Genomic DNA, 27,138 nt, shown 5'->3' with positions numbered 1-27,138 from the left:
TTTGTCTATTACACTGACCGTAAATAATTTGAATTGGTTCTGGATCACCAATCCAGGGTACAGCTGCAATTACCCCGAGGCACCCCAACGAGCCTAGGCACACAGTATGAGAACCACTGGCTTAGGGTTTATCTAATACATTTTAAATAATTCTTTTGATACCAATACCTGAAAACAATCCCTTGATTTTCCATATAATTGTACGATCTAGATGAACTTGCCAAGGATGACCCTTTTATCATTTGAATTCTGTAATGTTTAGCAGTTTCATGTATAACCCAGTTCTACATTAAAGTGTACAGTATTGGATAATTATCATAAGCAGTTGGAGGAAGAACTGGAACAGCGCCTTGTTACTGCCATCTGCTCTGGAGACATCAGCATTCAAATCAAATGTATTTCATAGAGTTTTTTTTACCCATTCCCATTTGGTTTTTTTTGGCTTCCTCTTGTCTGGGTGCCTTGTGGAAAGTGGCACATTCACTCATGTACATCCACAGTCCTTCAGACTGAGCGCATTTTTCCCTTTGCATGGAAGTCTTTGTGACTGGTGTTATAAACAGGAGAGTAAAAGTGGTTCATGATATGTGTTGTAGTGTTTAAAGATCAACAAACTACCTAAAAATAAATAATTTAAACCAGAACTTTATAGGATTTTTCGGCTGAATGTCATTATACTACCCTCTACCCCAGTGCATCCCAACTTCAAGTACCCCTAACGGTGTTTTCATGTCACATGTGGATTTTTAAAAATGTGACAGTTGGTCATACACAGTGCTGGGTGACTTGGAAAACGTGAACCATTAAGGGTCCTTGAGGACAGAGTTTGGGAACCACTGCTCTAACCCTTTTGAGAATAAAACTTAGGTGCCTATTCATTAGCGGCAGTGGATACTTATGCACCGAAAAGCAATTCAGTATTGTACAAGCTGTTCCAAAGCAGCAGTGTTACTTCCACTTGTTGATCTGTCCAATTGCTCATGTGTGACCCGAGTTCACCGGATACCTCTTCACAACCTGGCTATCTGAGAACTGCTATCTGAAAAGTTTGATGATTATTAAATTAGGAGGACACATCAAAACCCTAATAATGAATTAAAAAAAAAAAAAAATACACACGGAAACTGGTGTTTCCACGTGTGTAACGGACCCATAAGGGATCATGAACAGGCATCTATATCTTACCATCATGCCTTCTATGTAAAGTCTCAGTTTTAGGATTCAGTAATTCTTATATGTAGTTCTGTAATTATGTAAAGTGAAATTAAGTGAATATTAAACCAATATACAACTCTAAATAAAGCACATGACTACTGGCAAGAGTTCATTTTTGCTCCAGCTAAGTAATAGGTTTACAATACTATCCCTTAAAAACCAGAACACACATGAATTAAGGTCCAAAATAGCAGCAATCACGAAAAAGCAATTCATAGTTTGAGATTTTTTTCCAGATTTTAAAATTCCCCAATCCACTAATCTGCGCTCATGCATTACAGATATTTTTTCAGTGATTTGAAGATAATTTTCAGCAAATACAGATCTGCCAATCTTGGAAGGCTCATCAGTTGAGTAGTCTGCTGATTGTTACCATGCACTAGCAATCTACAGGCCCAATTGATCTGCGACATCCAACATATTGGACAACCCGATTAAACAATCCCAATTGATTTTTGGTCTGAATACGCATTCTGTGAACGCCATACCGTACAGATGTATTTATAGAATCATCTGCAAATTGCCCCAATCAATTGCGGATATATGGGGGCCTTTACACAGGTTCTGTGGTTGATTAAAATCAAGTGAAATTCAGGCTTGAAGTCTGCCAGCCACAGCACCTGTGTGATTCTTGAGTGTCCCAGTTTAAAGGGATAGTATGGTAAGTCTATAAATAACTGATCAAGAAAATTTTCGCTTTGACAAGTAAATTCCATGTACTCTTAACTGGCACTTTAAAACTCTACTTTACACCCAGATTTTGAAATACAGTAATCAACATCTACATTCACCGTAACAGTTGAATCAGTATATTTAGGATGTTTTTCATTGCTAGCACACATATGAAGTGGGCAGAGGAAACACTAGGACTCCAGAGGCTGTTCATGTAAGTTCTAGATAATTCGCTTAAGTTCCTCTCACTTTCTGCACACACAAAATATGACTTCGCTAACCAAATAAGAGACATTCATGAGCCCTGCACAGATTAATTTATGTCTCTTGCCAGAGACGTATGGGAGATAGTAAAACATCATCAAAGGCAAAAGCAGCATGTAAACCCTGTCCTGTTACTCCGACATGAAAAGCACAAATAAATGTCTCTGAGAACACTCTGCATTGGATTTTTACAGTCTACATATTTAAAACCAACTCTTGTACATCACATTAGCAACTAGCAAGCACATGACTAGAAGTAAGGAAACCATCACTGATTAGTGAAAGTAATATAACAATATATGATTAATATAGCAGAGGATTAAGTTGGAAAACGGATGACATTTCTTATCGTGAAACCTGATAAGAAGCAAGTTTGGAAACCCTAATTAAAACAGAATATTTCCTGTGACTGATGGCTTCATACTCAGATGGGATCGGGCACTTGCTGATCCTATCAGCACTGCTAGGAGCACTCCTAAGAAAGCACTGATGAAAAGGCATGCATACTGTAGTTTACACACGGTACTGTATATATATGGAAAACGCTTTTATAAGGCAAAACATCCAGCTTTATGATGCTATATCTGTATCATACTCATTATCATGGACCTAATGGCAGGTTGCAGCGGTGGTCAATGTATCCTACTAATGTGGATCCTTGTATGCAGTTTTGATCCCATACACCAGTGGTTCTCAAACTTTTTTTTTAATCATGGCACCCTAGAGCATCAGATTTGTTTTCACAGCACCCTAGGCCAAGTTTCTTATTGAGAAATTTAGAAAGAGATATTAAATTAAGTAAATTGTGTTTATATAAGTCATCCTTAGGTTCAACTGTGTAGTGAAGGACAATATTTGCTTCTGTTTGTCCACATATTTTATGGTTGACAGACACCAATATTGGGTTTGCCTATTAGATTGACCATAAATAATTTGATTTGGTCCCGGACCACCAACCCAGGGCACCCCCGCAAGTGTGTCGGGGGACCCCAGGGTGCCACAGCACACAGTTTGAGAACCACTGCCATACACAAAACATTAAGTCACATGCAATATTTTACATTATACTAAAGTTATTGCAATTATAACAGGGGCTGCAGTCTTTATGTATAATCCACTGTAACCTATATAAAGTATAACTATTTTCAGTTTGCGCTATCCAGTTTCAGAGCATTTCATAAAACCACGCTGCATCTATTAAGTATAACGCCTCCTGATTATTCCAAGAAATTATCATGGCTTACATTGAAGAAATGAAATAAAACAGACTATTAAACAGTAAAAAAAAAAAAAAAAAAAAAAAAGAAGAAGGAGGATATACTTTTAATGACCTCCCCCTTCACATGCTGCCAACACCCCAATATAAACACCCATTGGGAATTCAAGCTTTTTCAAAAAAGATTTTTAGAAACTGGCCTTTTGTTACTTTAACCCCAACATTGTTGGCTATACTATGAACAATTTAACATCTTTGAGATGTAGATATACATGCCTTTGAAATAAAGATGGGTTAAGAATGAAAGCTTTCAAGTCCTATGGCACCACAGCTAAGATTTATCTGGGGGGCAGCTGACTACTCACAATATCAGTGCACACAGACCATCTGCCAGAGGCTCTCATTGTCCTGCTACTTTCTGCTTTTCATACTAGAAGCCCAATTCTCTCTTTAAATAACACACATAGCCCAAAAACAATAGAACAGACACCACCAGTTCCAAGGCTAGAGTAGGGAGACCGAAAGATTGCTAATGTCTGACTAGATCTTAATAATATTTCTGTCAGAACATAATCCACCAACAAACAGGATAGTAAAGCAAATGAAACAAAAGAAAACAAACAAAATCATTGCTGATATTATGCGCTGCCTGGAGCAGCTTTGAATTAAATGAAACGTGGGAAGAGGGCGGAATACCAATGCCACTCTTTATTCTGGTCCTGATGGTGACAAAGAGGTGTTGAATTAGTCTGCACTGTGTGATTGGAGACTTGGAAAATCTTTTACTGAATACGTAGCATTTATTTACCTAGTCTTGCTCATACATTCTGCACATATATATTGCGCAGCAGAGGTAAAAGCGAGAAGTGGTTTAAAACTGGAGTTTAATGCTGCCTGGAGCAAGCAATGTGCTTGGAGCAACTGCTTTGATTCAGTTTCAGCAGCTTCAGTTTCCTTTGTACTAAATGTGCACAAGTGTGGGACAATGGCAGAAGGCTTTCTGTGGCATCTGTCGCCTCTTAAATCGTATGGGCACATGTCTAATCCTTGTAGAAGAAAAGTCTGCTTACAGTAGACGCCTGCCAAGTTTTCAAAGACTAGGTAGCCTTCGTTTCATTCACCATTATTGTGGTTTCGCTATATAATAACTTCTACATATTTATTCTGCCTACAGTAGTGTGGACAAATGACTCTTCCCACAAAACTTCTAGGGACAGAATTTTCCAAAACATTTCCACGCCTTTATATTACTCCAAAGCATTACTTCTAGTTATTATTTATTAAGCCAAAAGGATTCTGTGTAGAACCTTATAAGCACCAGGCATGGACATAGTTAAAGCCATTTAGTCATGATCTAGTTATATGAAACCACTAATCTTTTTAATCCTTGGTTACACATAGGCATAATTTTATTGCCAGGGGAAACCCAAGTAAAACATCACAACGGTTCTTTAGAAAGTCCAATAAGCTTTTCTCACAATACAACCAAGCTACGATAGAATAACAAATTCCAAGGCCGAGATGGAAAAATAAGCAAGGATGACCAAAAGGGGCCAATTTGGAGCTTACAAGTCATACAACAGAGTGAAATATCAAATATGGATAAACCATATGAATAAAGACCTGCCAAGTGCCAGACGCTGCACATAATGACTTCAGCGCAACTACTGGATTTACAACAATAAAAAAAAATACAAATGTATCTGTTCAACGTTTTTGAGGTAAAAGAAGGAACACAGATGTATGGACTACTACACATCAGACACAGCACAGCTCTATGTAGTTGTGTGTGTGTACTGCTTCTGTATATGTACATATACACACACGCATACTGCATTTGCCTTATTAATATATAAGTGACATTCACAGTAGTATAACGAAGTTTTCATGGGGTTATATTCTCAAGTTTCATATTTCTTAGAACCATCCATTACTGTAGATGTATATCCAGCTCAGCCTGTATCACACAGCATTAGGGTCGGGTTACGTGCACATGTCAGGCATGTAGGAGCACTGCCCCACCTACACCGTATTGGACAATAAGACAGGTATGGGGAAATGCGTGTCACATGTACAATGAACAGTATGACTACCAGGAGATGTATTCGGGTAATTGGTAAGCAGCAGTGTGATGAGAAGCAGACGGCTTCCTTGTGTGACACTTCGCAGCTATTTATGGGGGTACGGTGTTACCGCTGTATCCAGGCAGCCACCCCACACCACAGTGCAATGCTGCTGTACATGTGGACGCTGCCTGCCGCCGGCGGCCGTAGGCAGGGGACACAGTGACCCGGGCGCCCCGCTGCTGCGGGCAGGCTACAGGCACCTGGCTGGCCGCACAGTATAACACCCCCGGGCAGCACGCTGGCAGCAGCCGTTAACAATTAAAAAATAAAACAGAGATAACTTTGAATGATGCCCCGCCCCCCGCACATTATACACCACTGTGTGCTCGTGTCTCCCCCACACCCACAGCAGCCCCCGGCCACAGTACAGGTCATGTCTCCCACTCCTTATAGTGTAGTGGCCAGGTAACTCCTTCCCCCACACTGACTCCAACACTGCTCCTCCCTACCCCGGACGGCTGGACACTAGGAGAGAGCGGCTTAGACACAAAGCAACCATCACACACCTAGCTCACTTCCATGAGTACATTACAGAACATCGGGACATCATTGTAATGTACAAGGCAGAATAGACGCTGGAAGGGACGCCGGAGGGTGTGCAGGTGACAGACACTGCTGCGTGCACAGTACAGGTGACATGCAGCAGAATCAGATGACAGGCACGACTGGGTATGAAGGGGACATGTAACAAGTGACAGACACTGCTTTGTATGCAAGTGCATGTAACAAATGTCGTGCAGATGACAGACACTACTGTATGTGGAGGTGACATACACGGCATATACCTCCTGCTTTATATCTGTAGCCTAGACAGCTATGATGGCAATGCACAGATCCCCGTCATGGGGTAGATCCCAGGCTATCCATGCTGAGGCTCACCTGGCAGGGTTTTGTGCGCGGTGTTCCCCATAGCAGGAGGTGCAGAGCCGTCGGCAGCGGGAGGATAGCACTGAGCCCTTTCCCGGGCAGTGTAGGTCCATCTAACACCCTGCCTGTCCCGATGCGTGCTGCACAGCGCTTCCCCGGGTCACTCTGGCGGCGCCTCCGTGCACAGCGATGCTGCTTCGTATCGGGAGTGATCGGACTCACAGCCGCCGCCGCTCCAGCACCGGGAGGCGGGGCCACCCCAAGCCAACGCCACGCCCCCTAGCAGGCACCCGGCCCTGCTGCTGTCATACTCCTGCATGGCTGGGGCTCAGCGGGGTGCTGTGTGTCAGCTGCATATACAGTAATGACATCACGGCGCTGCTGGCTGCACGGGAGCTGTGCTGCGCGTTGTGTGTACTATGGGCGCCTCCTCATGCAGCCTTCCATTTATACTACACGAGAGATTGTTACAGTGAGCGGTGCAGTCACTGCAGAGGTATCAGTAGAAACAAAGTATATACTCTCTCTAATAAATGTCTACTGTTCCTTATTTTTCTTGACTTACACTCTGACTGTCCTGGCATAGCACCTGAGTGCTCACTTTCTCCATCACTTAATGAGCTCTTCTCATCAAGCACTGGCCGCTTGGCCATGCCAATTTAAAGCCCCATTTAAGAAAGTGATATAACTGCTTTAAGCAGAGATGGACTGGGCCTTTAAAACAGCCCTAATATTCTAGTAGCCCCATGCGCATGAGACGGCTGCATGCCTACGGGTGGTCTTCAGTTTGCCAGCAGCCGGGCTCCCGACGACTAGCATACCGTCGCCGGAATCCCAACCGCCAGCATACCGACAGATTTTCTCACTCTTCGGGGTCCAGGACCCTCCTGGAGGGAGAATAAATAGCATAGCGCGCCACCGTGCCTGCAGCGTGGCGAGCGCAGCGAGGCCGCAAGGGGCTCATTTGCGCTCGCCCAGCTGTCGGTATGCCGGCAGTCGGGATTACGGCGCCGGTATGCTGGCCGCCGGGAGCCCGACTGCCAGCATAACATACTACACCAGATGCCTACACCTCATGTCTCTCTGTGACAGGTGGTCAAGCAGAACCCCCGGGAGGTAGAGCTGCTCTGTGAGCTCCTGGCTCTCTGTGTTCCACGTGAGCCTGGCTTTTAGATCAGAGCGGCCCGTCAGGCCATTGGCCCTTCTGGCATTTGCACTCGCTGAAGGGGTTATGTCCTCCTTTCAATATTCGACAAACAGTGGTGATTCTAAGATTACCACAGTTTGTCATTGTATCGCGTATGCCATCAATAAGGCACCCCTTATGGCTATGAAACAGTCCGGGCACTGCTGAGTCCCCAACGGGTGAACATATCATGCACAGATACAGAAGCACATCACATAAGGGTAGAGGCTGCTGCTGAAGAGGGGGTTGTGCTGGACTTCACCAGCAAGGTAAGTCATGTTGAATTCCAGCTGCATATTCGTTAGTATCCCAGCAATACTAAATGAAATATGCGACTGCTACTAAGATAGTTGGTAAAGGGGGCCCATAGTATCCAACTTCAGTGGACACTAAAACCAGAGCCGACCCTAGGCATAGGCAAACTAGGCAAGTGCCTAGGGCATTGGCAATGCCTAGGGCACAAGCATCTTCTGCTGCTTAAAATGATATGTGTGACTGTAGCTGTATCTGCATACGAAATGCTATGCTACAGTGTATTCCTGGACATCATTGTAATGTAGCATTTTGTATGCAGATACAGCCACAGTCGCACACAAAATATAGGTGCCCAACATTAGCAGAGCTGGCCAGGAGCTGCCAACTGACTCAGGCCAGCCATCTCCTGCTGCATGGCAAATTGAGGCAAGATGTATGAGGATACATCTATATCCAAGCAGAGGCAAAGGTCACAGTGTTAGCGGCCGTGTGAGTGCTGTGTGCGGTGGGTTGGTTGTACAAAAATGTTCGGCATATGTGTAAGGGACATTATGTGTGCCATTGTGTATAAATGCATTAATAATGTGCGGCATATGTGTAAGCGGCAATATGTGTGTCATTATGTGTATAAGGGCATTAATAATGTGCGGCATATGTGTAAGGGCACTACTGTGTGGTCTAATGTGAAGAAAGAGCAATATAGTATGGTGTAATGTGAATAAGGAGCAATTCAGTGTGTTGTAATTGTGAATAAGGGGCACTACTGTGAGGAGTAACGTATATAAGTTAAAGTGGTACTACTGTGTGATATAACGTGAATAAGGGACACTATCGCATGATACAATGTGATTAAAAGTTGCACTACTGTGTGACGTAATTTGAATTGGGGGTACTATTGTGTGACCATGCCCCTTCCCAGCAAGAACAAGACCCTTTTTGGGCTGCATGCCGAATGTGCGCACTGTTCCTATTTAAAATATAGGTGGTAGGAACACCAAAATGAGGACTGCTATAGGTGAGGGTTGATGATGCTGGGAAAGGGAAGGGGTTCAGTGTTAGAGGCGGGACTAGCGGCAGTTGGGGCACCAGCCTAAATCTTGCTTAGGGCATCATATTGTTTAGGGCCAGCTCTGACTAAAACACTGGTACTGGGACAGTTGATCTTTGGCCAGCTCTGACTAAAACACTGGTCCAAAGATCAGCTGTCCTGTTTTCTCTATCACCACTATACTGTAGCAGTGAAAACATTGCCATGTCGGACTCTGCAGTGTTATGGGCCCTACACACTGGGCGATATCACTGAAAGATATGAACAATCTCGTTCATTAATGAACGAGATACCATTCATATCTTTCAGTGTGGAGGCAGCAACGATGAACGATGCGCGGCCCCGCGCTCGTTCATTGTTGGTGCCTCGTCGCTTGTGCATGCAGGCCAATATGGACGATCTCGTCCATATTTGCATGCACTGCTATGGAGCTGGGTGACGGGGCGGGGAGTGAAGGAAACTCATGCATATTCTGTACAGGGCACAGGTTTTGGGTGCCCCAGGTCAACAAATTTGTGCGGGTCTCTATAAATTATATACTATTATATTATATTTTATCAAGTGGTGCATAGTGTAATATGTATATTTTTTATGGAGCATTGTTACATTATATCACATGCTGCTGGCAGTGGCTAATTGTATTGTTTAAATACTTAGTTTACAAATGTTATTTTGTAACCACTACGTTTTGTGCAGTCTCGGCTGTTGGGCACTGCCTGATGACATCAGGGATCTGCGACGTTTGTACACACACACACACACACACACACACACACACACACACACACACACACACACACAATATATCCGGCACTCTTAAAAAACAAAGTTATATTTGCTCCATTTCCCTCCGTTTGGCAACACTCAGAAAAAAACACTGACGTAGATATGTCTCAGTTGATTGAGACATCACATCTGGGTCAGTCTTTTTTCCTAAGTCTCGCCGCTCAGAATACATATACATATATATATATATTTATTTGTGGCAGGGACAGCATGATCGCACATGAGGTTAAAGTGCAACGGCAGGCTTTTGCAGGTTTGGAGCAGCAGCAACAGGTTTGATGGAATCCAGTCTGGGTTTTGGCAGAGTCTATTGTAAGCCATAGCTGGGATACTTACTAAAACTTGTCTGCTGTGTTTGTTCAGTAGCTCATGGCTCCTGATGCCAGCAAGTTGCCAGGCAATAGGTCGGGGGTCTGAGGTTACGTTGGGAGCCATTTGGAATTTGTACTATTTGTGATTATCAGAACTTGGGGGCAGATGTATAATCCTGGAGACAGCATAAGGAAGTGATAAACCAGTGATAAGTGCAAGGTGATAAATGCACCAGCCAATCGGCTCCTAACTGTTAATTTACATATTGGAGCCGATTGGCTGGTGCGTTTATCACCGGTTTATCACTTCCTCATGCCTTCTCCAGGTTGATACATCTGCCCCTTGGAATGTTGTGCTGCTGTTTTATAACTGCCTGTAAAACCTGACACGAAAAACCTGCATGAAATTGTATTACCTGCCTGAGGTGCAAAAATAAAGTGAGTTGCACTGTACTTCATCTATGTGGTTTTGTCACATTATATATATATATATATATATATATATATATAGAGTGTAAAGATTGGTGGCACTCAAGCAGACTTGGTAAATGCAGAAAAAAGTTTCTTTATTTGCCTACATGTTTCGGGGAAAGCACCCCGTCCTCAGGGCTAAACAACAATGAAAAGATACACATACAACACTTAAATACACCACAGAAAAAGACATTAGTGCAGGGATTGTACTCACCTGTCCTCACGGCGCCGCCGCCCGTCCGCACATGCTGCACACTTCCGTGTCGCTGGGCAATGACGTCACGGTGCGCCGCAGGGCAGGGAGATCGTCATGGAAACAACAATCAGTTACAGGCTCGCCTGAAGCCTGTGTAAGAGAACGTGCAAAACATATGAAAAACAATATAAGACAGCACATTTAAAATACAGTATAATATAAGACAACACATTTAAAATACATAGAGATCATCATTTAAGGGGAGATCCTGACAATACCTAATTGTAACCACAATCTCGTCTCAAATAATAATAATCAGGAATTCTGATGTATCATCCTTCTATCTAGAGGGGAACAGGACTTACTCATTAATAATTAACCATTCGCTGTTAGTTATTGACTATTAACAGCCTCCCCTATGAGTAACATATAGGAATAACTTTATAGATTGTATGGGCCTAAAGAAAACACTGTAATCCCAGGTTTTCATTAAGACCACCAGGGGACAGTGTTCCTAACCTAAAGATCCAACGGGATTCCTTCTGTAGAAGTAGTCTATCCCTATTGCCACCCCTCAATGAAATGGGGGTATGATCAATAAGGATAGCACGGATGCTGGCCACCCCATGCTTAGCTGACAAACAGTGACGCGCAAATGGCTGATCACTTATGCCCTTCTCAAATGCTTTTTTAATAGCACTCCTGTGGAGTGCCATCCTTTCTCTAAACTGTCGTATGGTCTTGCCCACGTAAGCAAGACCACACGGACATGTAAGTAAATAAATTACGTGAGTAGTAGTACAGGTAAGGCGATGTCTGATAGGTATTTTCTGACCATTATGTGGATGGTTAAAAGTGGTACCTGTTTGTAAAGTATTACAAGTAGCACATCCAAGACACCTATAGCATCCCATCTTGGGTCTAAGAAAATGGGCTTGGTCACGTTTAGCCATATTGGTGACATCAAGGCGAACTACATGGTCGCCTATATTAGTGCCCCTAGTATGACTAGGTAATAGTCTAGTATTGGATAGATTACTCAGAGCTGTTTCTGTTTGTATAACAGGCCACAGTTGTTTAACCTTACCTAGTCATACTAGGGGCACTAATATAGGCGACCATGTAGTTCGCCTTGATGTCACCAATATGGCTAAACGTGACCAAGCCCATTTTCTTAGACCCAAGATGGGATGCTATAGGTGTCTTGGATGTGCTACTTGTAATACTTTACAAACAGGTACCACTTTTAACCATCCACATAATGGTCAGAAAATACCTATCAGACATCGCCTTACCTGTACTACTACTCACGTAATTTATTTACTTACATGTCCGTGTGGTCTTGCTTACGTGGGCAAGACCATACGACAGTTTAGAGAAAGGATGGCACTCCACAGGAGTGCTATTAAAAAAAGCATTTGAGAAGGGCATAAGTGATCAGCTATTTGCGCGTCACTGTTTGTCAGCTAAACATGGGGTGGCCAGCATCCGTGCTATCCTTATTGATCATACCCCCATTTCATTGAGGGGTGGCAATAGGGATAGACTACTTCTACAGAAGGAATCCCGTTGGATCTTTAGGTTAGGAACACTGTCCCCTGGTGGTCTTAATGAAAACCTGGGATTACAGTGTTTTCTTTAGGCCCATACAATCTATAAAGTTATTCCTATATGTTACTCATAGGGGAGGTTGTTAATAGTCAATAACTAACAGCGCATGGTTAATTATTAATGAGTAAGTCCTGTTCCCCTCTAGATAGAAGGATGATACATCAGAATTCCTGATTATTATTATTTGAGACGAGATTGTGGTTACAATTAGGTATTGTCAGGATCTCCCCTTAAATGATGATCTCTATGTATTTTAAATGTGTTGTCTTATATTATACTGTATTTTAAATGTGCTGTCTTATATTGTTTTTCATATGTTTTGCACGTTCTCTTACACAGGCTTCAGGCGAGCCTGTAACTGATTGTTGTTTCCATGACGATCTCCCTGCCCCGCGGCGCACCGTGACGTCATTGCCCAGCGACACGGAAGTGTGCAGCATGTGCGGACGGGCGGCGCCGCCGTGAGGACAGGTGAGTACAATCCCTGCACTAATGTCTTTTTCTGTGGTGTATTTAAGTGTTGTATGTGTATCTTTTCATTGTTGTTTAGCCCTGAGGACGGGGTGCTTTCCCCGAAACATGTAGGCAAATAAAGAAACTTTTTTCTGCATTTACCAAGTCTGCTTGAGTGCCACCAATCTTTACACTCTATGCCTGTCACTTGCTGACCTGGATGGCACCGCAGCAAAGGAATCTATTTATCTTCTGGAGTGCCGGTATGACTTTGGACTATATATATATATATATATATATATATATATAGAGAGAGAGAGAGAGGGGACCAGATTTACCAAGCATCGGAGAGTGATAAATTGCGCTTTTATTAAGTACCAGCCAATCAGCTCCTAACTGTCATTTTTCAAACATAGCCTGCAACATGGTAGTTAGGAGCTGATGGACTGGTACTTTATAAAAGCGCAATATGTCACTCTCCAAGGCTAGATAAATCTAGGCCATATTATAGTGAGAGGGGTTGCCACTCACCTGAATTATCCACATTCCTGTGGGATCAGCATAGAGATAGATATATATATATATATATATATGGCAAGCATATAGGCGGCACTCAGAAAAAAATAGAGACAACAGGCAGTTGTATCAATCAAATGCTTGCTATATTGGACCCGCAGTGGTTTTGTGGAGGACACCAGCTTTCATAAATATCTACTGGGAGTGCTGCTTTCAACAAGTATATATATATATATATATATATATATATATATATATATACTAGGTGATTCATCGCGCCCTACGGGCACTCTTCACACCGTCGTGAGGAGCTACGCCCCTGTCGGCTGAGGGATGGTGGAGGGGGCAGGAGGTGTTGGGCTTGTTGGAGTTGTGGGTGTGTGCGGCAGGGGGATTGGGGAGGTTATGTCCGAGGCTGCCATAGGTGGTGGAGTTCCACATGGGGTGTGTGGGTGGATGGTGAAGGGTATGGGGGATTTATAGTGTTAATGGGAGGGGTGGAGAGTAGGGTAGGGGGAGGTTGATGGTTTTGTTGAGCTTTCGTGTAAGCTGCAGGGTGGTGTATTAGCATAAGCTGTGTGCCAAGGTGGGGAAGGGGGTGGGGGGGGGGGGGATGCGCTGCTGCTGGCTCTTATATAAGCCACATATATTATTTTGTGGTTGATGGGGATGAGGGCTGTGGTTGGTTGGGGAGGGTGTTGGTTGAAGGTTGCGCTGGGTGATGCCGGAGTGGCGAGAGGCCTGTCGCCCGTAGCCAGACAGGTGCGAGTGAGGGGGCTGGTGAAGTGCAGAGCGAGGTGGCGGGTCAGTGTGGGGCGGCTCCTGCAGTGTGTGCAGCGGCAGTGGGGAGGAGGGGAATGGTGTGTGCGGGCTGGGTGTTAGCCGTGAGTGTGTGGCTGCTGCTCGGCTGCAATCTTACAGATGGTAGGGGGGGTTATCGGCGGCCTTGGTTGTGGCTGTGTGTCCCACCGTGGTGGGGAAGGTGGGTGTGTTAGGTTGTGGTGGGTGTAGGGGTGTTTGGTGGTGGAAGGTGGGTAGTAGGTATGTGTTTAGTTAGGTAGATGTATGTATTTGTGCTTTGTGGGGGTTGTGTGGTGGATGGGTAGTTGGGTGGATTGCTGTGGTAGTTATTACACTTAATTTTAGTGTTAGTACAGAAAATTAGGTTGGGTGCAGGGAGTGGTGTGGGGTTGGTACTCGTGGGGTTAGGGAGTAGTGGGGTGTGTGTTGGTTGTGGTGTGTATTGAATGAGGTTAGGAGTAAGGGTGCACAGTGTGTGTAGTAGAAAATATTGTTGTTGAGGTGTGTGCAAAATGGGTTGAAGTGTATGTGACGGGCTAGGTAGGACAGTGTGGTGGATGTGATTGTGGCTTCTGTGGAGGGGCTTAGGAGTTATGTGAGAGATGGTGTAGGCTTTATATGTGTAGTGTGCAGTATAGTGAAGGTAGAGTGGTGTATACAGTGTTTGTGAAGTGTAATTGGGGTGGGTAAGATGGTGTGGGTGTTGGGTAATTAGGCAGGATGCTGTAAGGGTGCAGTTGGGTGTGTATGCTTAGGGTTAGCATTGATGGATGTTATAGTGTTTGTGGGGTTGTGGGGTTGATGGGGAATGGGTGAGAGTGTTGTAAGGTGTCATGTAAGTGTGATTGGGACATGGTGAAGTGAGCAATATCAGCTTGCCTTCCAGTCCCCCCCCCCCCCTTCCTGCACGATAGCAGGCATTAAGAACCCCCACCCCACCACCACCACCACCAGCAAGAGGCCCAATAGCAGCTCAACTACCGTCGGCGCGGCAGCACTGTAGATGGAAGGGGGGGGGGGGGCAGGCGCGCTAGCCGCGGACTGGCTAGCGGCCATGTGTGGCGCCGTCGGCGCGGCAGCACTGTAGATGGAAGGGGGGGCGGCCGCGCTAGCCGCGGACTGGCTAGCGGCCGTGCGTGGCGCCGTCGGCGTGGCAGCACTGTAGATGGAAGGGGGGGGGCGGGCGCGCTAGCCGCGGACTGGCTAGCGGCCATGTGTGGCGCCGTCGGCGCGGCAGCACTGTAGATGGAAGGGGGGGGCGGCCGCGCTAGCCGCGGACTGGCTAGCGGCCGTGTGTGGCGCCGTCGGCGTGGCAGCACTGTAGATGGAAGGGGGGGGCGGCCGCGCTAGCCGCGGACTGGCTAGCGGCCATGTGTGGCGCCGTCGGCGCGGCAGCACTGTAGATGGAAGGGGGCGGGCGCGCTAGCCGCGGACTGGCTAGCGGCCGTGTGTGGCGCCGTCGGCGCGGCAGCACTGTAGATGGAAGGGGGGGATGGCGGGCGGGCTAGCGGCTGTGTGTGGCGCCGTGGAGGGTAAGGTGGTTGCAGTAGGTGGTGGTGGGTGTTTGCAGGAGAGGGGTGTGTGGGTCTCCTAGCTTACCTGGCAGTGTGGTGTGTCTGTAGTGGTCCGTTCTGCTGTGCTGAGACTGGGACAGGGCAGGGTCTGTGACTCCACCCAGGTGGGCTGACACTGGTACAGGGCAGGCTCTGTGACTCCACCCAGCGTTAGAAATGCAGACACAGAGTCACAGGGCTAATATATAGGAGATACATACATACACACACACACACATATACAAAAAATAAAATAAAATATATATATATATATATATATATATATATACACTGCTCAAAAAAATAAAGGGAACACTAAAATAACACATCCTAGATCTGAATGAATGAAATATTCTTATTAAATACTTTGTTCTTTACATAGTTGAATGTGTTGACAACAAAATCACACAAAAATGATCAATGGAAATCAAATTTATTAACCCATGGAGGTCTGGATTTGGAGTCACACTCAAAATGAAAGTGGAAAAACACACTACAGGCTGATCCAACTTTGATGTCATGTCCTTAAAACAAGTCAAAATGAGGCTCAGTAGTGTGTGTGGCCTCCACGTGCCTGTATGACCTCCCTACAACGCCTGGGCATGCTCCTGATGAGGTGGCGGATGGCCTCCTGAGGGATCTCCTCCCAGACCTGGACTAAAGCATCCGCCAACTCCTGAACAGTCTGTGGTGCAACGTGGCGTTGGTGGATGGAGCGAGACATGATTTCCCAGATGTGCTCAATTGGATTCAGGTCTGGGGAACGGGCGGGCCAGTCCATAGCATCAATGCCTTCGTCTTGCAGGAACTGCTGACACACTCCAGCCACATGAGGTCTAGCATTGTCTTGCATTAGGAGGAACCCAGGGCCAACCGCACCAGCATATGGTCTCACAAGGGGTCTGAGGATCTCATCTCGGTACCTAATGGCAGTCAGGCTACCTCTGGCGAGCCCATGGAGGGCTGTGCGGCCCCCCAAAGAAATGCCACCCCACACCATTGCTGACCCACTGCCAAACCGGTCATGCTGGATTATGTTGCAGGCAGCAGTACGTTCTCCTTGGCGTCTCCAGACTCTGTCACATCTGTCACATGTGCTCAGTGAGAACCTGCTTTCATCTGTGAAGAGCACAGGGCGCCAGTGGCGAATTTGCCAATCTTGATGTTCTCTGGCAAATGCCAAACGTCCTGCACGGTGTTGGGTTGTAAGCACAACCCCCACCTGTGGACGTCGGGCCCTCATACCACCCTCATGGAGTCTGTTTCTGATCGTTTGAGTAGACACATGCACATTTGTGGCTTGCTGGAGGTCATTTTGCAGGGCTCTGGCAGTGCTCCTCCTGTTCCTCCTTGCACAAAGGCGGAGGTAGCGGTACTGCTGCTGGGTTGTTGCCCTCCTACGGCCTCCTCCACATCTCCTGATGTACTGGCCTGTCTCCTGGTAGCGCCTCCATGCTCTGGACACTACGCTGGCAGACACAGCAAACCTTCTTGCCACAGCTCGCATTGATGTGCCATCCTAGATGAGCTGCACTACCTGAGCCACTTGTGTGGATTGTAGGGAGGTCATACAGGCACGTGGAGGCCACACACACTACTGAGCCTCATTTTGACTTGTTTTAAGGACATTACATCAAAGTTGGATCAGCCTGTAGTGTGTTTTTCCACTTTAATTTTGAGTGTGACTCCAAATCCAGACCTCCATGGGTTAATAAATTTGATTTCCATTGATAATTTTTGTGTGATTTTGTTGTCAGCACATTCAACTATGTAAAGAACAAAGTATTTAATAAGAGTATTTCATTCATTCAGATCTAGGATGTGTTATTTTAGAATTCCCTTTATTTTTTTGAGCAGTGTATATATATATATATATATATATATATATACACACACACACACACACACACAGTGTCTATATATATATATATATATATATATATTTATTACAAACATCCCAGGATCATATTGCAATATGAGATCATATCAGCTGGATGTACGATCAGGAACAGGCAGGGGACAGGGGCTCTGGCACAGTGGCCATTTCGGGGAGGGTTCTGGGGCAACTCTTTGCTGGCTACAAATGCAGTGAGTAGCCCATAGGCTACAATGGGCTACCGCAATTTTCAGATGGCAGTAGCTGCAGGGGCCAATATCCGGAATGCTTTGCATTCCAGATTTTGATAAGTCTAGCAGCATCGCATCCCCCATGTTAACCTATTGTTGATACCTACTGCAATTCCTCCTACAAACAAACATTCTAGGGATACTTAATATTTGCAGCTAGGTCCCCGAAAATGGGTGTTTTCGGGGAAATAGCCACAAATATTTTTGATAAATGAGCCCCATAGTATGCACATTAGTATTATTATACAATAAAACAATAAATTGCATTTACTTTAGGCAGTCCATAATGTCACTTGTTTTCCAACTGAAGTTCAAGCACAGTTCTTGAATAAATTGGCACGCCACAGAATAATTGTGCCAGCCTTTTAGGATGCCGGACATCACTGAGTCCCAGACCCAGGCTGTAGGAAGTCTTGTGGGATTACTTGTCATCGTTACAAGCGACTTTCTACAGAGTGCCCATACCTCCATTCAGGGGCGGATTGGGAACAAAAAGCGGCCCTGGAAAAAATTGTATTAGTGGCCCCACTTGGCAGCACCAGAGGTGTAAGGTATAGCCATGGGCCATGGCAGCAGCACCCTCCCCTCAAGACTTTCCAGATAGTGAGCATGTCCAGCATCAAGGGGGAAGTTAAAAAGAAATAAAATTAAATATTATGAGCACATTATATGATACACCTTCAGAATTTAGGAAACTATATCATTCTTTAGAAATATATATTTTCTTGCTTATTACACCAACCGTATCCCAATTACTATTCATTCAATCTTATATGTCAGCCAAGCAGGCAGACAGAGCATACACTAGATCATCTGCAACCACAGGCTAAGTGGCAAAGTCATTTTCATATATGCAAATTATTTAGCATTTTATTAATTATGTTCATAAAAAGGACCACATGTCCTCAAACAAAATAGGCCCCACGGGTGCGTCGGCCCACCGGGAATCTTCCCTGTGAACCCTATGGCCAATCCGCCTCTGCCTCCATTACTCCGTAAGAGCCACTGAATTCACTGAACAGCTGAGTCACTGAGAAGAACTGGAGGCACTAAAACACTACCGCCCGATTCTAATACTGGACATACACTGTACAATTATGTGGCCAATCTGCCTGTACTCCAGCATGTCTATCAATTGTGATATTTTGAAGTTACAGTGTATTCCCAGGATATCTGAGGGGTGTGAGGCTGTCGGATAAATTGTCAGTCTGTCTGTCTGCCATTTTATTGTATGCACAGCATAAATGTGGCTGTGTGTGGGCCCCCAAGTCTCCCCGCCGGGACTCTGGCTCTGTGCATATACTTGAACGTAGAGTGGCTCACATCTGACACTTATATGTAGAGATGGTGAGGAAGGGGGCATGCATGTGTTTGTGGGGTGGGCACTCTGTGTGCAGGGTAAATTGGTGGTGGGGGGGTGTATTCCATTCCTGTCAGAATGCCCGACAGTTCGGAATAAATGGCAGTTTTCGCTGTTTTTAGGGCGAACTATGAGCGGCTCGTTTATTCGACCAGCTGGAGGGGTCTGTGACTTAAGGAGTGATGCCCCTTTCTGGTGTTATCACAGTCAGGGCAGGATTTTGGGAGGCTATGTACCCTCTGGGACTTATAGTATACTGGTGGGAACTCTTTGACTAACAGTGTACTGGGGAGACACTCTTTGACTTACAGTGTACTTGGGAGGAGGGTGGGGGGGGGGGGGCGGGTGTCACTGTGACAGTGTTCTGAGGGGGCACTGTGTGACTTATAGTCTACTGGGGTCACTCTGTGACTTATAGTGTACTAAGGGGCACTCTGTGCCTTATATTGTACTGGGGAAACTTAAGTCACTGTGACTTATAGTGTACTGGCGGGACCCTCTGTAACAAAGTGTTCTGAGGGAGCACTCTGACAGTGTACTGGGGGGTTGCAGTCTGTGACTTATAGGGTACTGGGGGGGTCACTGTGATATAGAGTTCTGAGGGGAGGGTTGTTACTGAAGAAGTGATGTCCCTTTCTGGTGGTATCAAAGTCAGGGCCAGATTTTGGGAGGCCATGTACCCTCTGAGACCCGCAGGACCATCTGGCCCAGTGCATCTTTTTATATGTAGTTTACATTGAAGTATTAATACGTTCATTATAATTGCATAACGTGCCTTTATTATTTTTATGATTCATATAATCCACATTTACATTGCTTAAGGAATACTCTTGCTGCGCCAGTGTAATACCTGACAGCGCCGGGCTTAAGCTCTGCCCCTATTTGTAAGCCCCACCTCCTGGTGACGTCACATGTCAATCACGGGCAGGACAGGGGGAAGCTGGCTGCACAGGGGATGTGGCCTTTTGGGCCATCAAAGGGGCATGACCTTGTGGGACAGCAAGGAGGCATAGCCTAATGGCACTTTTCATCTGTGGTTGCAGTCCCTGATGTTAAGACCTCTCTATAAAGACTCAGGTGCCCAGTGTCCACGTGTAGAGTGGCACCCATTTTAGCTGGGTCCGCGGAATGGGAGGAGGAACACTGTGTCTCATGGTGTGTGTGTGTGTGTGTGGGGGGGGGGGGGGGAGTTGGGAGGCTCCCAGTCACTCCCTCTCTGCTAGGTAGGGCAATGGCGAATAGCCACTGTGCACAGTGTCTATTCCACGGGAGAGAGGGACAGGGGGCATGGCAAGCAACTCACAGAGCGTTGGGCATGCCCCCACAGTGATGAAAACAGGTGCGTGGACCGCAGCAGTTCCTGTGATGCCAGGCCACTAATATTGGGCGTATGTCCCTCCTCGGGAATCTTCAAAGTTGGGAGGTATGGAGGTCCTGCCGTGCCGGCATTGGTAAAAGTAAAGTAAAAGGCCCATCTGAAGTGCCCCACCATCTGTAAGAAGGGGGAAAGCCCTGTAATATAGATGGCCCACTCTAAGTGGCTTAGGTGGGGAAGCCACTGAGAGAATCATGCAGTTGCCTCATACAAGTGACTGCAACTGGAGTAACAGAACAGTTTCATAGAAAGACCCCTGGCAGAGGAAAATAGGTGGAGTTCTTTTGGCTGTTTTGTGCCTGAAGTGAGAAGAGTGTGCATCGGAGAGAGCTCCAGTACAGTGTGACCTCCTGCAGCAGACCAGTGAGTACTGCCTGGTGCCACAGTGGAGGGATGAGAGATCTCCTGTGAAGAGACAGCCCATGTGTGAGAGGGTGAGTGTCTATGTGATGTGTAATGCTGGATCCCTGGTTGATATTCCCTGGAGAAGAGCCACATAGTGAGGGATGGGTCGTTGCAAGATGGCAGCAAAGCTAGAGGGGTGTCCTGCTGAAGAGTCCTAAGTAACCATATACGTAAGTGGAAGAGCCCAGCAGTGGAAGGTTTTAAGGCCTGCATAAGATGAAAGATATCAGCATGTCAGATGAAAGGTCCCTTGATAGTGGGAAATGTAATAGCAACAGAGTCACTGGATATACTGTAGAATGAGATGAGGGGAACTTCGAATCTGGAGTCCCCTGTTTGCTGTATTTGTTGGACTGACATGCTGTAGAATTACTGTACCCAGTGACAATGGGATATGTACTGTCTTTTCATTGCGTAATACTGTGCTGGAGGTGCTCGTTTGGAGTGGACATTAATGTAATATACCTAACCTTTTGTAACCATCAAGCTTAAAATATACAGCAACTACCATCTGCTGTAAGTATTGTTCTAGAGGAAGTTGGCGAAGTAGAGCTTGTTTCAGTTACTCTTATTGTGCTGAAGGAAAAAGAGAAGTTTAAATAAAGTTTTCCTGTTGCATTATTTTGGTCTGGTGGCCAAAATTTCTTTATTGCACTTCACCTGTTGTCCAGTTGTGTGCCCTCCATCAGGTACTTTGTGCTTAACACCTGAGTATACGGGGGCCCTGCTGGTCATTAACGCCATACCCACGCTACAGCTGGAGCAGAAGAGAGCAACCACAAAGGGGTGCAACGCTATATTCGGGTACAGCAAGTAAGTGTACCACAGTAACAGTAGTGTTTCACACCAGCAACACTACATTACCTTACATACACGGCCGTCCCACCCTACTCCCCCAAGCCCCATGGACATACATATGCATCTCAATGGTGTTCGCAGAGAGATGCAGTACATACTCAGATGCATGCACCAAGAAGTGTATTAGAAATGTGTTTGGCGTTCCTACAGGGATATGCTGGCTAATCAGATGTAACGTACTATGGGCATGTTGCTGAAAGCGGTTTCATATAGAGATGCTGAATCTCTCACAGTATGAAGGCCATATGGATGATCTGCACCTAGCATAGGACTGGTGCAAGTTTCAATGGTGTGGCAGATGGTGGCATCTAAAGACAAGCAAATAATGACTGCACATCTGTAGACACTGAAAGCAAGCATCTGAGTCCTTACATATTCGAATGCATGGATGTGCACCAGACGCAACTGATGTAAAAGAGACTTAAGGAAGGGCCACAACTGTGTCCAACTCAGAACCAGGCCCTATGGAGTGGAATCCCATCCCCCTTGACAGACCCCCTACCCATTAGGTACTTTATCTCTTTCCATTTTTTTCTGTCTCCAAAGTTAGTACATAGACTCATCAGTCTATGGTACGGTAATACCACTTACATAGCATCCTTTCAATTATGGGAGTTCTGTATAGACAGGACCAATGATTCATTATGTCCCTGTGCCATCCACTAACCATACCTCTCTCTTCAAGGCCAGATTAAGCCTTGGGGGTGCCCGGGGCACATAAAACAAGGGGGCCCTAGTGGAAGGTAGGGGATGTATATTAGACTGTGCATACCACCCAACATGTCCCATTCGAGGAGGGACAAAATGCTCTCTACCTGGACTTCCCACTGAATATATGATTGGCGTCACCAGTGTTGAACTATTTAATTGATAAAAAAGGTATTTCAAAACAGGGAACTGCAATCATAAATCAAAAAAGAAATCCAGGTAGAGAGCATGTTGTCCCTCCTGGAATGGGTCATGGTGGGAGGAATAGATTGTGTATATTAAATTTAAACCAATGGTGTATATTAGTTTTAAACTAATAGTTTAATAATGGCTAAGTACTGTTTACAGCTCCACCTAATTGAAAGATAACTATTTTATTAAATTTTCTTGTAGAGTAACAAAGACAACTTAACCTTAAAATACACATAGAAAAAGAAAATAATTTATCTTGTCACATGCAAGAATAGCAGCAGCCTCTGTACTACTTACACACTGGGACAGGACTCAGGAGGACTCTCTGTGTGTGTCTGTATCTCTAGACCAAAATGGTTTAGTTGCATAACAGTTTACACAGGACTCAGACACCCAAGCAGGGAGGAGGAGAAGCTGGGATCCCTGTGTCACTTACAGGTCTCTCCACCCTGCTATCTCTCCTATAGCCGGAAAGCTTTATCAGTAGCTCATGAAACATGACACTCCTGTATCTCTGCCTGCACTGCTTACTGTCCTGCTCGCATTCAGGCTGCTGGTTCTGCTGCTGCTTAAGAGGGAAAGTGATCTCAGTGTGCTCTGGCCAGGGGGACCCCCTGACAAAGGGGGGCCCAGGGTACAGTATGCCCTGCATCCCTCCCTTAATCTGGCTATGCACCTATTAGAATATCTCCTACCATTGGTGGTCTCGTCAGGCGTGGGTACATACACGTTTTGAATTCTATACTTTTTTTTTAAAATACTTCTTTTTATACAGTAGGCTGGGGAGTCACCTGCATCCACAGTGCCCAGCTTACAGCCACCGGTACAGTCATGGGATTACTGCTAGGAAGCCAATGTATATTCATACACAATGGGTGTGCTGTGCAGGTTGTGATATTCATACAATATCAATTGTATGAATTTCAGCTGCTGTATGTATTACTCCTGCAATGCTTTGCTGGCTATTCTCATAGTAGAGCAGAAAGATCAGCAATGCCATCCCAGCTCTATTTAACGCTAGAATGACAAAGCAAAAGTGGAGCTGGAATTTTTACTGATGCAACAATGGCTGGTACTTCATTTGCATGAAATGTTACTGCAACACCACTCATCCAATTGACAGCTGAGCTTAGCGGACCCAGGTCCTGGTTCAGAGATGCAAACAGATCTTGCGCAGCTGCGATTTCTCATCAAATTGCAAGTATGAGAATATGCAAATACCAGCTTGGGCATTCTTCTTGTGTATTTCTGTGTGATGGACTGAGCAGACCCTGCGACGTCCACTTTGGCTATCTGTGCAATACTTACAATAACTGTGCTCGGGGATCCAATCACTCCATCATCAATGCACTATCGGTTGCAACATGGACTCCTCATGCAGCTCCTTCCTGGTGCAGAGTCTCCTTTGTAACTTTCTCATAGTATGGGTACTGTGGCTGCGGTGCTGCAAAAGAGATTGCAGCTGCATGCCGAAACACTCTCATGACACTACCCTAACACGCCCATGATACTCCCCATAACATGCCCATGGTTGCTCCTCCTTTTATGATTACATAAGGTCAGCATCCAATCTCCACCCTGAAACGGCCATGGATCGCAGACACCGTCTCAAGTCATAGCGGTGTCGTACGCAAATGCATGCACTATTGCACATATTGGTTGCACACGGTAAGGGTTTCCTAAATGTTTTGTGCATATGCAGTAGCAAATAATCGCTCAACTGCGCAGAAATAAGCACTGCGCACACCTCTGTATCAGACCCACATTTACTATACAGCAGATTTCAGAATATCATGTGAGACACTCCGTTTAATTCAGTGGTGCAAGTAGTTGAAATTTATTTGAGGTACGCTGGCGCACATTAAAAAAGGGGCTTATACACATGACACGCCCCCTTTTATCATCACTATGGGGGCATGCCCAGTGTTTCTGGAGCTGCTGGGTTGCCCAAAAGCACTACACTAATGGTGCTGGTGGTAAGGTGGTAGAGGGTATGGTGTACTGACTACTAATTTCTTACGGGTACACTGTACTGGCCTGTACCACCTTACTTGCTCTACTAAATTATCTCATCTAGTTAATGCCCTCAAATGAAACCTGCTGGTCATATCATGCTGAGAGTCTGACTCTGAGTCGCATGCAAAGTGGCTGTAGTTGTGGGCAGCTGTGGAAGCCTCATTTACTACTTTACGCTAATTCAAGAATCCATAGGAATAATGCTGGGATCCGTGCGCCTGCAGCCAGAAACTGCTGCCCATTGGTTTTTCCGCTAGCCTGTTATTATTAGTACTGTATGTATGCTTGCACCAGCCCCATACTAAGTGTAAGATCGGTCAGAAACAGGCTTCCCTTTCCCATACACAAGACAGGGTGATTACATGCAACTTGTATTGTTGTCAACCTGAAACATGCAATTCCACAGTAAGATTCAACTGAGTTTGTTGCGACTCAGAAAATGACTGAAGTACGCTAAAATGCATAAATATGCATCTGCACATGTGCTGTATGCAAACACTTGCTGTTTGTGTCTGAGCAAAGACATATGTCCATCTGAGAATCAGCCCCCGAGTCTGGAACATACCGCAGGCATCAAAACCATCTCATTACTATTACATACACTAGTTTTGCAAGTTTGTAAATGGGGGGCAGGATGTAATAAAGGGAAAATGCAGTAAAACCCCCATTTTCTGGGGTATTACAACGTTTTCATGCTAATTGTGGCTCCGTCTGTGCCTGGGCACGCCTGTTGCAGCATCTGTGCCGCTCGCGCGTCCATGACGTATCCCATTCACTACAATGGGAGCGTCACTGTGCACTCCCGTAGCGGGGCTAGGTGCCGGATCGCCTAGTCCCGTTGGGAGTGCACGTTTACGCCGAAGTTGCACTAGATGAGCACGGCTCCATCTGTACTAAGCCCTGGACACCGGGGCTGGGGCTTCTTTCTATATCCTTCCTGAAAGGGATCTGCGCAGATGGGCTCCCAGGTCATAAACCTGGTAGTACAGTGGCCGTAGCTGATCGCAGATGGTGTACACAGATGGTGTAGTGGTTAGCATTACAGCTTCACAGCACTGAGGTCACGGGTTCCATTTTCACCATGGTTCTAACTGTGTGGAGTTTGTATATTCTCCCTGTGCTTGTGTGGGTTTCCTACGGGTACTCCGGTTTCCTCCCATAATCTAAAAATATACTGGTAGGTTAATTGGCTCCCCACAAAAAAATTAAAATTAATCCTAGCATGAATGTGTGTACGTGTACATGTGATAGGGAATATAGATTGTAAGCTGCCCTGGGGCAGGGACTGATGTTATTGGGCAAATATTCTCTGTAAAGCGCTGCAGAATATGTGTGCACTATATAAATAACTGGTAATAAATAAAAGGACAGCCCTTTTTGGGAGAGCTGTCCTTTCCTGTACTAATCACATATTATTATTATTATTATTATTATTATTATGATGAACAGTTTCTTATATAGAGCAGCAAGTTCCGTTGTGCTTTACAACCGGAAACAACAATTATAAAACAAAACTGGGTAATAAACAGTCATAAAGGTAGGAAGGCCCTACTTGCAAGCTTGCAACCTATAGGATATATTTGTTAGTACATATGCGATTAGTAACAATGCTATGTGTGGCGAGATGCACAACGGATGCTTAGTACATCCCACCTAATATCAAAGAGCAATGACAAAAACATAAATATCAGTTTAAAAATTTTCTGTGAAAAAAAATAATTTTATATATATATATATATATATATATATATATATATATATACATACACACACAGTATATTTTCTCAAGTTGAAAAAGTTTACTTAATTTGAATTAAAGTAAAGATTTGATTATATTAATCATGTCTTTATTTTTAAGTACTGTTTTTACATTAGTCAGTTGTCTGTTTAGTAAATATTTCCTCATCAGCCTACTGTGCTGTTGACTAGCAACCAGAAAACTTTGTAAGCAGTATACTCGTACGTACGTACCAAAAGATTGCATCCTCGGATTTCTCTCTCTCTGCAATGTAAAAGAGTGTCAGCACTTATAAATCAGAATAATGCAGAACTGCATAGAAGGATATTGAGTTAATTTACAAGGTGTAAAACCAGAATTGGACTTGCAGTAATCCTCATTTTGCACCTACGCTTCTGCAAAGCATTATGATAAAGTTTGAGCAGAAATTTGCACATGCAGATAGGAGAAATTATGCAGATTGATGGGATTCCCAACAAAATAGAGTTGCACCTTGAGGCGCCTTGTTTTGTTGAGCACTGTCGAAATGAGACCTCCTTGTGTAATGCGAGATTGCTGAATTGATATAAGGGGTGTGGGAGCATACATTATTTTGGGTTACAGTATGCTGTATATGGATGTACAGTATGCATACACATTTCCGCTACACAGCAGACTTAATTTGCACCACCTCAGAGCAGAGCCAGATTAAGGCTATGTGGGGCCCGGGGCACTTCAAACTGTGGGGCCCTTACTACAGAGGTAGATAAAATATATATATATATATATATATATATATATATATATATAGCTTGGCTGATCCGGGAGTG

The 27,138-nt window shown here is 45.1% G+C and overlaps 1 protein-coding gene across 4 annotated transcripts in view; it reads right to left on the bottom strand.

Moving 5' to 3' along the window:
* Positions 1-27,138, bottom strand: part of NEURL1B (neuralized E3 ubiquitin protein ligase 1B) — a 751,932-nt gene that overhangs the window by 77,133 nt on the left and 647,661 nt on the right. The window contains exon 1 of one of the 4 annotated variants that reach the window (XM_063928073.1): positions 6,373-6,719. The exons of the other annotated variants lie outside the window; for them this stretch is intronic. Within the exon in view, the coding sequence (XP_063784143.1) occupies positions 6,373-6,403 (31 nt within the window). The 5' untranslated portion in view covers positions 6,404-6,719. Of the gene's footprint in view, positions 1-6,372; positions 6,720-27,138 lie in introns of those variants that run through there. 4 annotated transcript variants of the gene reach the window in all.

The sequence above is a fragment of the Pseudophryne corroboree genome, chromosome 6 (genome assembly GCF_028390025.1).
Source record: "Pseudophryne corroboree isolate aPseCor3 chromosome 6, aPseCor3.hap2, whole genome shotgun sequence".
Taxonomy (NCBI): domain Eukaryota; kingdom Metazoa; phylum Chordata; class Amphibia; order Anura; family Myobatrachidae; genus Pseudophryne; species Pseudophryne corroboree.
This window is presented reverse-complemented; position numbering and strand designations above follow the sequence as displayed.